Source organism: Drosophila ficusphila, unplaced genomic scaffold (genome assembly GCF_018152265.1).
Source record: "Drosophila ficusphila isolate 14025-0441.05 unplaced genomic scaffold, ASM1815226v1 contig_106, whole genome shotgun sequence".
In the NCBI taxonomy this organism is placed as follows: domain Eukaryota; kingdom Metazoa; phylum Arthropoda; class Insecta; order Diptera; family Drosophilidae; genus Drosophila; species Drosophila ficusphila.
Window position 1 is genome coordinate 13,309,659 of NW_025063993.1, and position 16,955 is coordinate 13,326,613.

The 16,955-nt window shown below is 40.0% G+C and overlaps 1 protein-coding gene across 1 annotated transcript; it reads right to left on the minus strand.

The window, feature by feature from the left end:
* Positions 1-12,376: 12,376 nt before the first annotated feature.
* On the minus strand, positions 12,377-16,136 carry LOC108089688 (odorant receptor 67d). Its single transcript, XM_017188035.1, has 5 exons — positions 16,113-16,136; positions 13,488-13,825; positions 12,895-13,332; positions 12,652-12,841; positions 12,377-12,598 (listed from the first exon to the last, which is right to left on the minus strand). The coding sequence occupies exons 1-5, from the start codon at positions 16,134-16,136 to the stop codon at positions 12,377-12,379; spliced, it is 1,212 nt and encodes a 403-aa protein (XP_017043524.1).
* Between the last annotated feature and the right edge of the window lie 819 nt (positions 16,137-16,955).

The following is a 16,955-nucleotide window of genomic DNA, read 5'->3' on the forward strand; positions in this document are numbered from 1 at the left end:
TTTAGCAAACAGACACACTTCCTATGTGTGCGAGGGAGATGGCAGATGGGTTAGAGGGAGACGGAAGAAAGCGCCCACAGCAACATCAATAGTCGCCCACAAGGATGGCATGGAAATGAATTTGGCACACGTGTAGTTGAGCACTTCTTCGCTAGCTTTCTTCCATTTTCTCTCTCTCGGTATCTTTGTGTGCATTTGGTTTGTCCTGAGAAGTCCTCTCGATTCCTCCGCTTTTCCCGAACACTGACGGTTCAATAAATCATCCTAACTGCCTGTCGAAATGGAATTTCTCAAGAGCAACTTGAGGAGATGAATATGTACACGTAGCAGAATTGTCAACCTTCCCAGCGAACTGCGCTAATTGAATTACCTTCCCAAATTCACACGATCTGCAGCCCTTTCACTTTTTCAAATTTTCATTTGTTATTCTCGTTTCTATTTTATTTTGAAGGTAAGGTAAGGTAAGGTCACATGTAAATTCCTTGAGAGGGTTGCAAAAGGAAACTTGATTTATATGCAAAATCATCAAGGGACAATGGATCTGGAGGATCGACAAAAAAACGATCAAATGTCGGCTCGATTGTTGCCTCATTTGCATGCGAATGCCACTGCATGAGGGAAAAGCTGAGGGAAAAACCTGAGGCAGATGCGAGTGCGACATGTCAAACTGTGAAAATTAATATTTTCGCTTGTTCTGGTTGCTCGCGCAGTTTCGCAATTTCGCAATTTGATGACGCTGCGCGAAAATTATGCAAATTTATTCTCGCACCGCACACACAAAAGAAGTTGTAACAGTTTTCCCTTTGCTCGCAAGGTGTGAAAGGGTTTTCCTTTTGTTTAATTAGCACACAAAGGCCAAGGTTCAGGACCTTCAAGGGCGGTCGGCGGTCGGCGATCGGCATGGGGTGCGAATTTATGGGCTGTGATTCTAAGCTGTTTGCTATGAAACACCAGTGCTATCATTAAATATTTTGATTCTTATTATCTTATCATTAAAATATTGGTTTAAATAGTAATATCTAAGAATTTAAAATAAACTAGCAGCATTTTAAACTATATTATACTATACTATATATTCTATACTATATTATGACCATCCTTAAGATACAAAACAAAAAGCCATTTAGTTAGAACATGATTGAAAATTAATTTAAATACAAAAGGTATGTAGTAAAATGAAAACTATTAGAAATATTTATTAAATTTTTTTAAGTAGCTTGAAAATTTTAGAAAAACAACCCTCTCAAAAGCCTTTTGCTATGTAACTTATCCGGAATCGAAGTTCTTATCAAACTATCAATAAGTTAATTAAAACATATTAGTTCAACATGTGTTTTTTAAACAATAAAATGTGATTTAAATATCATCATAATTTTTAAAATACAAACGAAAACTATCTATTTTAAAATGCAAACCAAATTGTTATATTGCAAACTGAATTTATCCGAAATAATCAATTTCTAAGCGCTGCAGAATTTTCTAATGCCAATAAATCATCCCTTAGAAATTTGCCAACCAAACACAATCTGGCGCCATCTAATGCCCAAAGAGGGAAACTTGAGATAAATCAAGCAGTTCACAGGATGCTCACGTGCGCAAGCAGTGCGCTCAAAGGATGCGAACAATTAAACAAAAATTGCAAGGAAATATTGCAAGTTAAATAACAAAGTAAGAGGGACCGAAGCAATTATCATTTCTCATTTTTAGCAAGATAATGTGAAAATTAATTTCAATAAATGGCAACAAGCGAACGCTGCTGCGCTGATAAATTGTGCGAATATTTACCGGGCATATTTCAATGCCGTACTTGTGGCAATTATTAAAAAGCAATTAATAAACGAGCGATGGCAACAAGTTGCGAGCTGCGAGTTGCGAGTTGCAACTTTGCAATTACGCGATGGGCAGGGGGAAAAAATGAATTATGTTGTAAATGCCGGACATTGCCAGCTGACCAAGCCCGCTTGTAATTTCAATGGTTAATGAGGGAATACCGCAAGCCGGGCCAAAACAGCTGCTCCCTGAGCTGCGCATTAATTTCAAAATAAACGCTCTTAATGCCCGGCAAGAACACAACCTTCTTGCCTTCCAATATTGGCTTCGATTTGATGATTGCTCGTTAATTTGTGTTAACGATCCAAGGAGAGGTCTTTCGCAGAGGCCTTTCGCCTCGGATCGGTGGGCAAAACAAACAAGTTAGCCATCCATCCATTCATACATCCATTGGCTTTGGCCCGGCAAATTATCTCCTCTTTTGCGAAGCGGATCGGATCGGATAGGAGGGCCAACGGGATAATCGCCAGTGTAAACACGCATCGGTTTGCGTGCCAAACACACGTACGCAGCAGAGGTCCCTTTCGCCGATCGCCGATCAACTGACCAACTGGCTGACTTATGGGATGCACACAAAAAAAACACACAGAAAACTAAAAAAAAATTAATAGTCCACTTGCTAGTTGAAAGAAATATATTTAAAATGATTTAAATTTAATTGAAATTTAAAAGCAAGTAACTTTCCCCACATTGTTAAGTTTGTCATTAAGTATTTTATTAAAATAATTTAAAATAAATTATACAAACAACGATATTAATTTTTTTTAAATATGGAAGAGTTATATTTCTCTTCAACTGTAGAAAAACCGGCGTTAGGATTCGCACTGTTGGGCAAAAACAGTGGACGGATCTCGAAGAGGAAACAGAACAGAACTCGCCGAATGAAGAATGCTGTTGCAGTTATAAAAGTTTATGCCAACCCGCATTCATTCCCTTCAAATTAAGTGTAATTAGGCTTGAAGTCGTTGTCTTCGACTGGTGAGAAACAAGATCGGGAGTTGAGCTTTTATGTACTTGGCGCTTCCTGTGTGCCAAGTGTAAAAGTGAAAGTCCTGATGGAGAGGGGGAATAACTGGTTTCCCAGCACCAAAAGGGAATTGAACCCGGTCGAGGTTGTTCTGCGAAATGAGTTGTTATTTTATAATAAGGTGGGTTATGGCGCTTTGAATGATTTTAAAAGATAACCTGTGCGTGTAGTTCTTCTGGAAAAGAAGGAATAAACTCGCTCAAAAAAGAGTTCTAAAAGAAGAAAACACCAAACGATTGTAAAACTTGGTTGTAATCATCAGTTAAACAATTAAATTCTCAATCGAATAGATTGTCAAGCTTCTCTGTTTTCCAAAACTATACTTTGCTAAAAACTGAAATATAGTTTCCCCTAGCCAACATAAAACTTAGAATTAAATTAAGTTTTACAAAATCCTGCATGTCCATAGGTGTTTTCTCAACAATGTGCTCCTTTGTTTTCGAAGAACTTAGCTTTCATGACTTCGACACATAAAGCAGCATCGCCCCAAAGGAATTAGCATTGTAATAAGCCTGGGGATATTCGAGAAAACTGCAACTTTCATGTAGTGTTCGCGTTCTAATTATAATGTTTGGAGTTATGGCTACACACACGCAACGTATGCAAATTTCCGCATCGTTATGTCTTCATAAAGATGGCAATCAGGCTAAAAGTTGGTGCAGCGAACGAGTGGTGCGAGCCATGTAAACTGGGCCAACAACACCCGACCATTAACTACTAATAATAACAGGTCGTGGATGGGGTGTAATGCATGTTATTAATATTACTTTTAAATGCACTGTGCACTGGCGACACTTTGCATGATTTTCTGCTCGACTGGTTGGTTAAGTGGAAAGTGGCAGCAGAGGGCTAAGGACCCTCGATGCAGCCGTCGCTCGGCCAAACGATCTGTTAATAAACACCTTCCCAGTTCGGCGGCAACTTGCACTTCGGTCTCTGCCCACATACTTCGGATGTATGTGCATTATTTTAATGACAGCCCCAGCTTTTTTGCCACTGACGCACGCCTCTGAAAACCGACAAGCATGATGACAGCTCTGGACTTCGCCGAAAATGCGAAGGACAACATCGCTGGGGCACTTGGTCTTAATTTTTTGTCGATTTTTTCCTCTTCGGTAATTGCAGGGGGACATTCACCGCCAAAAGGAGGATTCCGTTAAGAGAACGTGGGGCTCCAGGGGCGGGACAGCCCCAATGAGCGGTGCGCGTTGTGTGTGTCACTCGATCGAAAGTTGTTGCGCCGATGCTCCCGAAAATTAAGTTGGCTGCACGCACGCGGTCTTATTACTGGGTCAGAAAACTGGCTCGATGATGGATCGATTGCGTATGCCATTAAGGCAACAGACGAGTGCAAAAAGGTATACTTCCTTATGCAGAAATTCTTATATTTATTTTATTTCAAAAAGATACGTAAAAAGTTACACAAGTAGAGAAAGCATTAGAGATAAAAATATGATATTATCAAACCAATAGTTAAGCACAAAAAATATATAAAATTAATTTTGCTTTCAACAACAAAGTACCAATATATGTAAGTAATAGGGGTTTAAGCCTTCAGTTAACAGCAAAAATATTTAACAAGAATAATAAATTTAAATTATATTTTTCCTATTTTAGTTTCATTCCTATTATTTTACCCAAACCTGTACAAATTCCCCTTTCGGAATTCAAAGAACAAGACATGCAAATGGCAATTGCAAAGTTGCAGTTGTTGATTTTGGCTTAATGAGTTTGTAGTTGATGTAATCATACATTATTCCCCAGCTGCCCTACATAGAGAACCATATAATACGGGGGGAAGCACCAAATTATTGGATATACTTAGCCCAAGGACTATCGTGCAGTTTGACAAGCACTGGCTGCAACCCAACGCTAGGGGGCGCTGCAAAAGAGTTGATATTGATTTAGGGGTTGCTCAAAAGCGATTGGAAGATCAATAACTAATTGGAATTGGAAAGAAAAGTTGCAAAGGATGGGGTCAAAATTAAATGACAAGCTCACCTTGTGCAACTCGCCTGACCCCTGACCTTATACAATTTCACGGCTCAGTACACCGGCAACAGACAGAAGGATAAACAGGAGGACAAACACGCATTAACCCCATGCTCGGCTCCAATTTCGAAAAGCCATTAAAAGGACCCCGGGCAGAACCAGTCAGTCAGGACGAGGCAAACGGCAAACAAACAAACTAAGCGAACTCAGGCCCTCGGGCAGAAAGGACTACTCTGCGTATGTCTACGTTGGACAACCCTTTCCCCAGACCCGAAAAACACTACCCGTATTTATCTTCCTCCCTCCGAAAACGAGCTCTCATCCTCAGCATCCCTGGCTTCCTGTCAAATCGTCATGATTTAATGAAAAAATCAACTGAAAAAAACTTATTTGCATAGGGCTATAATTTAGCATTAAACGGGCATGGAAAAAAAGGATTTTCAAGCGAGATTTTGTTTTTTTTTTTTTTTTTGCTTTTTCGTTTTTTTTGTTGCCCGTTCACTATTCCTGTGATAGGAAATGGCTCATTGCTATCTGTTTGTCTGAGATTAATATGCCGTGCATCTGTCGGTTTGTTTCTGCCGGCGTTTGTCCCATAGATCTTTGCCCTGTCAGTCGGCTTTCAGTTTTCGGTTTATCGTTTTCGGATTTTTTTTTGTTTTGAACGATGGTTGGAAATTAGCATGGATACGATTTCACTTTTTCTCTCCTCTTCCCCGTTTTTTTATCTCGTTTTTCGGCCTGCCTGTTTGCTGTAATCGATAGGATTGAGTTTCGCTGGTTAAACGAAGCGAAAAAATGGTTAGATCGAGATTTCAAAAAGCTTAGATTTAGTTTGCATTTGCGTTTTGGATACTCTTTCATAAAATATTTTTTGGATAGAAGATTTACATAACAACCTATAAAAATTATTACAAAATTATACTACCTATTGTAAAGCGTAGCTTTTACTACTTCAACTACTTGTAAGCTTATCTTAAAATTTCTTGAACAAGTTGCCCTAATATTTAAAAAAAAATTAAAGTACCTCCGCTACTTCTTTGTTCTCATTTACGTTTTTGGAATTCCAATCAATTCGAGCTATCTCTATGGCCACAAGTCCTTCTACACAAATCCTCATTTATCCTTAAGCCTGTCCATCTTAAACCTCTCCCCAATCTGCAATCCCCACTTTTTTCTTGCCGCCGCTCAACAAAGTTAAGCTGCCAACTGAAATATTTATTAGAACTTAAATTGCCTTCTAATTACAGTCGACGCCTTTGAATTAGCATTTCCATCGCGTTTTCCTCACCTGCCGTGCGTTCGCTGCCCGAAATATTTTCCAAATCCCTCCCACCGATTTTCCCCCGTCATTCTGGAGTAAAAATAACATGCAATGGCCTGCCATTTACATAAGAAATTGGCTTGTAGAATTAATCCGCAATAAGCTCGCTGCGAGACGTCGGCGGAGAGTTGAAATTACCGTATTAGAAAGCAATTAGCATTCGAATCTCCTTCTTTCGCGCCCACTCAAGACAATAGCCTCCGCCGGGGGCGTGGCACATTCGCTGGGCATTAACTGCTGGCATTATCTTTGCTTGAGTCTTTACTCGGAATCTGTTCGGTCTGGTCGGTCTGGAAATTAAATTTCCGTTAAGGTTGACGCTGACGTTTGGCGGCGATTCGAAATTAAATTTACGGAGACTTTGGCTTGGCCATGGAAAAAATCAAGTACACGGAAAAAAGGAAATACATGGAGGCTTAAAAGATTTTTTTTAACCATAAATGGAACCTATTTATTAAATTAATAAACAAATGTGGAGTCTCTATATTAGAATAAGCATGGAATCAATTACAAATTATTAAATTAACGTTAAATTTCAAGGAGATTTAACTAATTGGAAAATGGTTTATAAAGTGGAGCCAATTTATTGTCCCGAAATATCTTTAATAATTTTGAAATTTCCCTTAAAATACAGGTTACAATGCGAATTTTGAAATTATGAAACTAAAATTAACTTGATTTATTATTATATTATATATAATACCATAAATATGTTTTTTGCTCACCCATTTTTATTTCACTGTGAGCAAATCAGCGATGTTGGTCTGCGTCGCTGGTAAACAAACGCGCTTGGAAGCCATTAAAAATTATCATTTGCGCATATTGATTAGGACGACGAAGCTCCTGAGACATTGGATTAGGCGGGCATCGATGTGGGAGCGGTTGGATCGGATGGAATGGGGTGTCCCGGGTGTCCTGGCAGTTGCTGTTTCTGTTTTGCAGCCAGGGAAAACAAATATCGATTCCATCCCTTAAGCCCGGCCACCCAGTCACCCACACACCGCCCATCACCCTCAATGGCTGCCAAACAAAGGAAGTGAACGGAGGAGGAATGAAGCAAAAAAAAAAAACGCTGGTGGAGAGGAAAAAAAAAAACCACCCACCCACGGGCGGATTTCACCCCTCGCGGGCGAGTTTCCACCCCCACCCACCGCCTGACAACGCCAGACGACGCTGACGAAGTTGACTCCGGTTTTTAGGTCTCTGGGAAGCAAGGACTCCGGGACACCGGGACTCCAGGACTCCTGGACTCATCCAAGCAGTGAGAGCAACCATTAAAATTTCGAAAATCCATCATTGGAAAAATGGTCGCAAAAAAAAAGCTGGGTAACAACAACAACGCACCACTTCCGTGGCCATGTTTTTTCACTCTCTCGATTTTGTATTTTTTTTGTTTTTGGGCTTTATCGAGGGTGGCGAAAATGTCGATTTAATTTTTCAATATTCATAAATTTATGTGTGCGTTCTGTGCTGTGTGTGTTCTTTTCAGTTTCCTCTTACTTCTTTTTTTTGCCGACGGCGTGTGAGTCCGGCCAAAAGTGATTTGATTTTCTAATTTGCAACGAATTTCGGTTCTCTATCAGCACACCCACCCACATGTCTGGCCTTTTCCACCACCACCCGCAAACCCCACCCAGCAGCTCCTTCTTTCAGCAGGCAGCCATGTAAACACAAATCCAATCAAATAAACGAAATTAAGTGCCACGTTGATTGGAGGAAAATCTGTTTTTCAGCCTCAATGATGACAATCAAGCGGAGTTCGGCAAAGCCAAAGGGAAAAACTCAAAATCAAAATCCAAAACCTGGCGAAAAAAATATGAGAAGAGCAGAAATAAAGGTGGATTTTTTCAGCAAACGCAGCGAAAAGCGAATATTATTTTTTAGCTGGAAATATGCCACACAAATTTGCATTGGGCACCTGTAATTTGTACATGGCCCAACAACAGGACTCGCGGCAATTTCCCCTGGCAAAATCTTATCCCCAGGGGCAACCGGCGGGGGGATATTTTATATTTTGATTGTTATTTGTGGGGACAGTAAAAAAGCCAACAATGTGCGGTGCGTTTGGCTTGGCCAACTGTTGTGGCTTGCCAGTTTTCCATGCCCAGCCCGCCCACCTCCGCTCCATAAATCCAACTCCCACTTTTATTACAAGTTTTCCGGCCAAGGTGGCCCACAGAGAGATAGAGGGAAAAGTGCGGCCAGGCGAGTGGGGAGATTGAAATGTGAAATATTTTTAAAAACCAATTTCGTTGAGCCTGAGCCCCAGCAACGCACGATGGAGATTGGGGATGGGATCTGCGGGTTGCCATAAAAGAAATTGTTTTTATGAATTTCATTGAAACGAGCCGAAAACAAAGGCTGCCGCCAGTTGAAGTCCAAGTTAAAGAGAGATTCCTTGGAAGCACAACGAAATACAAGAAGACGTTCGTTCACAAATAATTGTTACATGAGAGGAAAAATATTGCTTTGTGGAGCTGCAACTCTCATATGAAAAAATTAGGAACCCTCAAACCATTATTAAACTTCAAAGAACATATTTTTCAAAAGTTGCTTTTCGGAACAAGTTCTCTGTTAAATTTCAAGATTTTATAGAAAAATAAATGCCCTTTTAACTAAATTAAAATAATAATGTTTATAAATTTGTTAATTTCTCGATGATAATATTAATTCTATTTAATTACCTTCCTTCAACTTTCACAAAATGTCAGATTTTGCTTATTTTAATGCAATCCGCAAACCCCAATTAATTAAAAGTCATTAGAAGAAAGCGAGAAAGTAATCAAGAGCCATTCAAGTGCGCTGTTTACTTTTATAATCGCGGCTGTCATAACTCCACCTCATAATTAGAAGAGGGAAATTGGCATACTTCTAACCCTCGACCTCGGCGAAAGGAAGAAAGAGATTGGCACACAAAGCGAAAGGTGAAAGTGAAATGGCAAACACGCCGAGCAACAAAAGGAATTAGCAAACATGACAATGATAATGCCAGTGACAAAAAGGGGGAGAGCGACCCCTGAAAATCGATTCGATTTTGCGACTTAATTGCTTTGACATTTGACTCTGCCAATTTGGCAAATCTCTTGCAAATCGATCAGGGGTAGATCGACGGAGGGGTAGGGATTACAGGATATACAGAGGCTTATTGTTTTGCAAATCGATTGGGCGTCGACTGATGGATTTGCGGGGAATTTCCAACCTGTTGATGATAGTGCAGGAAATCTAGTTTGGTCCAGAAAAAATTGGGAGGCAAAAAAAGTTTCAAAGGGCAGCTGGCAGATCGAGAATCCTTGTCTGGCTGGACTATATAATTTTCGTCCTGGGAGTTTCTCACGGGCCTTTTCACTTGCATTATGCATGAGATTTGCTGGATTTCTGGAGAGGCTGAAAAAGTGCCCACCCCTCGATCCTGCATCCTTTGAACGTGCCTGTCGCCTCTTTTGTGTCCTCTTCGCCGGGCTGCGTGACAGGAAGCAAATGTCCTGTTGTGTCACTCATATGCAAATTGCCAGGCATCCGTGTTTTTCTTTTTATGATGGTTTTTTCTCTTTTATTATTCACTTCTTACCTCTTCTCATGGCTTCTTCCATCTGCGTCTTATTAATTAGAATAATAATTAATAAGGCAACTCCTCGACGGCGGCGCACGTGCAAAAGACTCCTGAACCCTTCGGGGCGACGGCATAAATTAGTTGCCTCATTGCCAGGACCTTTCAAGGATATACGTACCTGCCCCGCCAGCCAAACCAATTAAATTACAGGCAAGCGGCCAAATGATGCGTACTTAAACACGTCGACGTGCTGTGGAAATGTAACCAAATATGATTTTCCTGCCGTCGAAGGGTTAATGGAAAACTCGATTCGAATTTGCATATAATTTCTATTTAATTTAGGAGATTTTCACCCCAGCTGCCGAAGCCTTCGGCATCCCTCTCTCGTTTTGTTCCTCTGGTGGCCAATTAATAGCCAACATTTTTACTTTGACTACAATATTTTTTCGTTTTCCACAAGAAAAAAAGTGAGCTGCCGACGTGGAATGAAAAGCGAAAACCATTCAATGTGCGCACTTCCTGGACAGACAACCACAACAACCCAAAAAAAAGAACAGAAAAAAAGAAAACGACGCATCCTGTTTCAGCTGCTGTGTATGCAAATTTTTTGGTTCTAACCTTTTTTCCTGTGTTTTTTTTCGGGTTGTTGCCGGCTCTGATGGAAAGTGAAGCATTTTGTTGTCCCGACAATATGTAACTGACACTTGAAGGGGTGTTAGAGCAGCATCTCGATGCTGTTGCCCCGATAAAAACAACATTCAGTCGACGGGAAGCAATCTCTAATGTAAAAACTCCATTAGCAGTTCCTGTTCCTCATTCTCTGACCGCCTTTCCTGCGAAAAGTTGTCGCCTGTTTGATGATTCTGTGCAATGTAAGCCTGATTTATGATGTTCCTGCGAAAAAAAACCCACGAAATTCACTTTCAGGCCGCAATAATACACACTACAAGCTCTTCAAAATATAGCCAAACATTTTCCCAGAAAAAAATAAGTAAAGTAAATAAAAAATTGTAGAAAAAGAAAGGAAAGAACTCATCAGCACGTGGCTGAGCCAAATTGATATGCGCCATTAGGGTGGCTGAGAAAGTGATTAGGGTGGGGCTTATTTCAAAGTTGGAGGTGGAAGGGGAGCTCTATGCTAGAGCTCACTTTTTGTGGATTTTCTTGGGATTTGGCCACGTGTGGGTTGGCCAGAAGTCTAAAGAAATTATGAAAAAATTTGATAGTCATTTTGGGAAATTTTTCTATGGAAAAAACAATGACTGCTATCAATTATTTTTTTTGGCCTTAAAACAAATTTTAGGAAAAGGTAATCAAATGTTCAAAATTTAATACATTTTTTTAAAAGTTTTTTGTTTTTTTTTCCTAAAGCAAAGCTAGAATAAAGCTATAAAAATTAAAATTAAATTATAATTTAAATACAATAAATAATAATGAAACATATTTTGAGCTGTTGAAAGTTAACAATTTATGTGTCTCCCTTTATAACTTTGAATTTTCATAAAATTGTTTTCAGTAATTTGTTGATAACTTTTTTATAAAGCTCCTACATACTCTGTATATATTTTTTGGAAAACCTCCAAACAAAATTTCTCATTACAGAAAAACAGGCGAAGGAATACGGCAACTCATGCGGACTTTCTTGAGGGGTTTCCACTTGGGGATGAGGTGGACTTCCGAGGAGGGAGGTGGGTGGTAGGAATGGGCCGAAGAGCACCTTATCCATAAGCAATGATGAATAACGGTGCTTACGCTTCGGACATTTGATTAATGATGCGTTTACCGACCTCACAGCCCCCCTTTTCAGCCATCGTTGAGTTCGCCTTGCGCCCGCGCACTCAATTTTCAACGCCATTTTTTGTGGATTTCGGTGGATTCCTTGCCAAAGTACACTATTTCGGGTGCGTTTTCAGCGGTGCGCGGGCTTTTTGTTCTTTATGCCCGGACATAACTTTATTTTATTAGCACTACGTGGCAATCTGCTGGATTTGCGCGGCATTAAAAGACAATTTTTACAACTTACCAGCGATGCTTTTTCATACTTTTCCCTCATTTGCATCGCCAGGGTTTTCTTCGTGCCTCTTTTTTCGCTGCTTTTACTATTTTTCATGGTCTGTGGCCTGGCAGACATCATTTTTTGTGGGCCCATAAAGCGGGCGACTGTTTATTAAATTCTTCTGCGGCAAGTTCATTAGACAAAGAGCAAAAATTAATCAGCCTTTTCCCCGCCCAAATTCACTCCTCCCGTTCGCTCATCAGCAGCATCAGGGCATTGGTACTTGGCTCTTAAAAGTTGAACCCAAGTCTTCATATTTCGCAGGGCATTATTTTTCCAACTGCAAGTTTTGGGTGTGAAGCAAATACGTTTTTCTGTGAGTAGTTGTAAGAAGTGGCATAGAGAGGTGTGCATTATTATGGATAGTAAAAAATTTATTACCCCAAAGATAGTGTCTTTTACAATTACTAGAAATCATTTTCAATAAGAAACATATTATTCGCCCATTTAAAAATTGTTGTTTAAATGATTATATTTATTGCTGTATTTCTTAAAGAGCTTTACACTTTTAAAGTAAAGTACTCATTACATGAGTATTTGTGTCTACTTGTTTACTACAATACCATGTGTCATTTTACTCTTTTTAGCAATATGTTTTTAGTTATCCTTTCCCAAGTAATTCATCAGCATCATGCTGAAACTATATATTCCTTTGGTCAACTGGAGAGCCGTGTTCATTGACAATGGCGCCATATCGGCAGCAGTCAAACAGACCTCCTTTTGAGCCTTGGCTATCATCAGGATAATTAGCTTCTCCTCCCTCACAGGGAGCTCATACCACAAACAGTTTGAGTAGATAACCTCTAGAAATTCTTCGTTCTGAAATGCATTGATTAGAAACAGTTTCTTATACATTTTTATGAGTAAATTACAGAATTTTCCACCAAAGTTCCAAGACCGCAGAAGGTATAGAGAATTATTGCAGCGTACGTCAGATAAAGAGGAGCTGCTGGCCAGGCTTTCATAAAAATACAGGATATGGTGCATAGTAGACTAACGCAGGTGGTAGAAAGCTGCACAAACAGCACGATGCTATATATCTCTTTGGTTAACTGAAGAAGACTGTAAAAAAAGCTTACAGAAAAAGAAAATAAAGTTACAATTAAATCATTTACCTAGAGTAAAGTTGGTGCCAGGTCAACAAATCGCAAAGCATTGCCCTTATTTTTGGGTACTCATCCGCTTTCACAACCACCTCGTTGAATTCCGTAAGCTTCACACAGAATATATCCTTGATCAATGGCACGTGGGTAACAAAAAGAAACAGGTACATATCCCCACCATAGTTGCCAAAACCACCGAAGATAATCAAAGCCACATGCACAGCTGTAAGAAGCAAGTGTCCTCCATCGGTTGTGTGATCGATTAGAGGCATTAGAAACTGCATCACTAAAACCTTCTTATTCCAAACCAGCAAATAGAAGATGGGAAAACATATTATAAGACCCAAAAGAATTATGTACAGTATCATAAAACCAATGAACAGTTTCCAGGTTGTTCGGATTCTTTGTTCCAGGCATTTTGCATATTCACCACCCTTTGCACCGTATTCTCTGGAGAACAGAAAGAGATAAGAGCTTTAAAATATAATACTAATTCTTATTTTATGTGTACAAACATAAAGAACTTCTGAAAGCCAAATAAAATATTTCGAACAGAACGAAACCTAACAAAAATAAATTCTAAAATAGTTAAGACATTTAAATACCGGTAGATTTCTTCGTAGGTGTCCGTCATTTGTCGCATTTGAGGGGCCATATTAGCGGTGACTAAAAGCTTCGTTAATCCCTGGACCGCTGAGCCAACCATTGCAAACGCCTGTAGGATTACAGTGAGGTCTCCGTTGACAACAACGCCCACATAAATGGTGTACCCAGTACAGGCGAAAAAGAAGAAAATCGCACCGATTACAGTGTATGTTAGCCACCACATCTTAAAATTGGGATCGGCCACATCATTTCCGCAGAATCCCACACAAAATCGGATCACTCGAATGACTTGGCAATATCGCGCCACAGGCTCTAGTTTAGCCATTCTTACTAAGCACTCAGTTTTGTTAGGTTCTTATAGGGAAAGTGTTTTCTAATAGAAGGAAAACTTACCTTATATAGTGGCTACTGGCAGGCATTTAATGTCAAAATATTGACGACTTAATTAAGCCATTTAGCAAAAAAATCGATTCTGGGTAATTAAAGTCTCAAGGAACCAATTAAATCTTTGTTCATTTATTACGGTTAGATATCAAAATATTTTAAAATATTAAAATTTTTTTAGATTAACTATCAAATGTGAAAAGTTGTTATATAATACGGTTTCAAATTTGTTATTAAAAGGTATAAGATATCTATTCTCAATATTCCTTATCGATTTTTTCAGAAATGTATCTGAGCTTGTTCCACGACTATTATAAATCCGCCAACGCCCCCAGCCAAACAACTTTATGCATGAACACATCTGACACCCCGACCAGAAAAATACAATATAAGGAGAAAATCTCCACGCAATTGATTTAATATAAAATTTTTTAATAAAATTCGCTGCCGGGAAAAAAGTGAACTCCGAATGGAAAGCAAGGCAGAATGAGGGGCATTGAGGGCAGCACCAAATTATATCTATTTGCTGAGCGCACGAGTCCTGACGTGGAAAATTCGGGACAGGAAGTGAAAGTGGGGCGGGGGCGGGGGAAATGCGTAAGCGCCTAAGCTCTGGGCCAACAACTAATAAAGGCTATCAACAACAGTTCAAACAGCAGCAGCAGCAGCAGCAGAAGCATCAGCATCGCAAACAAAAACAACGGCAACAAGGACGCCGGGACAATGGACACAAAATCAGGAAAAACAGGATGAGGAAACGTCGACAGCGCATACGCACTCAAGTGAATATTTTCTCATTTTCTTGCATTTAAGTTGAGTTCGCTTTGAAGTTTTGACATTTCATAAAGCAGCAGCGAAACAAATTTCGTTCTTCCACATTTCATTCTTTTTTTTTTATTTTTTTTTTTTTTCGTTTATTCTATATATTTTTTCTATCGAAAATCCAGGCAAACAAAAGTAAAAGCGAATGCTCGGCGCACGCAAGGGAAAAAATACTCCTTGTTTAGTCACCCCTGCAAGCGTGGAAGGTGTGGCCAAAAAAACGACCCTCACAGGCCTACCCCCTGAAAATAATCCAAAGCACCACCCCCCGCATTCCGCCTCGCCATCACGGCGTATACTTAATATGGGAAAAGGCCAAGACAACGGCGGCTTAAAGTAGCCAAGGAAACATTAAAGATGCCCAGCAGCTCGGCTGGCCCACAAAATTACTTGCTCGTTAGTTAGGAGCTGCCAGGTATTCGCATTTCCCATTTCCCCCCCCACCTCCAATCTCTTTCTGTCTCGCTCTGAGTGTCGCCCCCTCTCGCTCACGCGTTCAACCCTCGAGGGAAAAAAATAAAAGGTGGGTTGTCTCACGCTAATTTCCAGCCGAACACAAAACTTCTTCCAGTGGAAAGTGCGTGGCATTTCGCGGCCACCGCCTGCCAGTGGGCGCCACTGTGTACACTGTGATTTTAAGGATCATAACAGATATGATCGGTTTGTCAAAGTCAAGTAATCAGTTACAATTAAAACTATTTTAGATTCTATTTTTTAACATTTTTCCACTTTATTAAGCCTTCTGATAAAAATCTACATGTACAAATAATAATACTTTTAGTTTCCCCCTGTAATCAGTTTATCTAAATTATTTTTGGTAATTGCCACCGATCACGAGTTTTGGCTAAGTGCTTGCAATTTCTTTAAGCCATTTCCCCTCCCCCACAACTTGCCGTCTTGTTTGTCTCTAATTATATTTTAATTTGCGCAATCTGCCTGTTATTATTTCTGTGCACGGCAATTGCCTCCGAGTGTTTGCACTTCCCGGCGAACATTTTAATTGCAATTATGCCGGGCCGCCGGCGAGGACAGTCCTTCCTCCAAGGAGTGTTCGTCCTTGCCGCAGGGCGTTCTGTTTGGCACGTAGCAACCGGCCGACCCGCCCAACCGCCCTCCCCCATTCAATGGACACTAATTATTCCGGCCGGAGTCGGGTCGAGAAATTCGTGTCAAATCAGAAAGATTTCGCAGGCGCCCTTTTTGGGTAATTACATCTGGGGAATGGAAGGAAATTGAGCGAGTGCACAAATTCGGAATGTTAAACAGCCGCCCCAATCTTGGGGTCAGCTTAAAGAGTGTCCTCGGTATCCCCAAACATCCCCGTGTGACCCTTTCGGCCAGCCGAAAACAATCGAGCTTGAGCAGGCGAATATTTTACATTTCCAATTTGCTGGCAACAACGAAAACAAGTCACGTACCGGCCAGCTCATTTCCTGTGCCATTTTGGGCCCGACAAAAGGTGTCAAACGGATGCAGACAACGTGCCGCGTATGTCGAATGTCCTGCCAATGCGAAGGACTTGCCGCACCTTACCTCACCTCACAAGATCCTTCCTCGGTCGCTACTCGCGGCTTGTAATCAAAGGAAAGCCGCGCCCCGAATTCACCGAACTTTAAACGTTTCTTAATTGTTAAACTGCCGCCGGGCAACTCCCCAATCGCAACATTTTCTGGGGGGACAGGACACCCTGAAGGACTGGAGACGATGGTCCACAATTAAGCCGGAGAAAAAACCGCCGAAAGACAAAAACAACAGGCAAGGAAGAAAAACAGAGAAAAAATGCACTAGGAAAAATGAGTCGGAAAAGCAGCTGAAGCCGATTTTAATTAAGTGGCTTTTTAATGTTGAACATGATAACACAATTTGGTGTAAAAAATATTATACTTCTCATTTCGTTTAAACAATGATTAAGAATAATATTATTGAATGGTCAACAAATTGTAAGAAATAATTTTGAATACCATTTTTGTACTACTAATGATTTGTACTCTTATTCAGTTAATTGAAAACTACAATTAGTAGGTCAGAACAATTCGATTTTCAGATATTTTTTTAAATTTGTATATCCAAAAAACTACTTCTTTTTAAAAAATCTATCATTTGTTTTAAAATCGTTTTAATTATTCTTTTAGGTTCCTCCTTATTTAACTTTTTTTAATCAGATTTATGAGTTTTTAAAAAACTTGTTTACTGTGTCCAGTTTTTCATTCCGGAACTTTGGAGAGCCCATTATTCTGAGTGTGGAAAATGCTGCCAGCGAC

Excerpts from the sequence above, each read along its gene's own strand:
- LOC108089688 (XM_017188035.1), bottom strand. The coding sequence starts at position 16,136 with ATGGCACAGGAAATGAGCTGGCCG. Across the intron at positions 13,333-13,487 it reads ACCTACGAAGAAATCTACCG|AGAATACGGTGCAAAGGGTG; the intron begins GTATTTAAATGT and ends TCTGTTCTCCAG. Across the intron at positions 12,842-12,894 it reads TGGCACCAACTTTACTCTAG|TCTTCTTCAGTTAACCAAAG; the intron begins GTAAATGATTTA and ends CTTTTTTTACAG.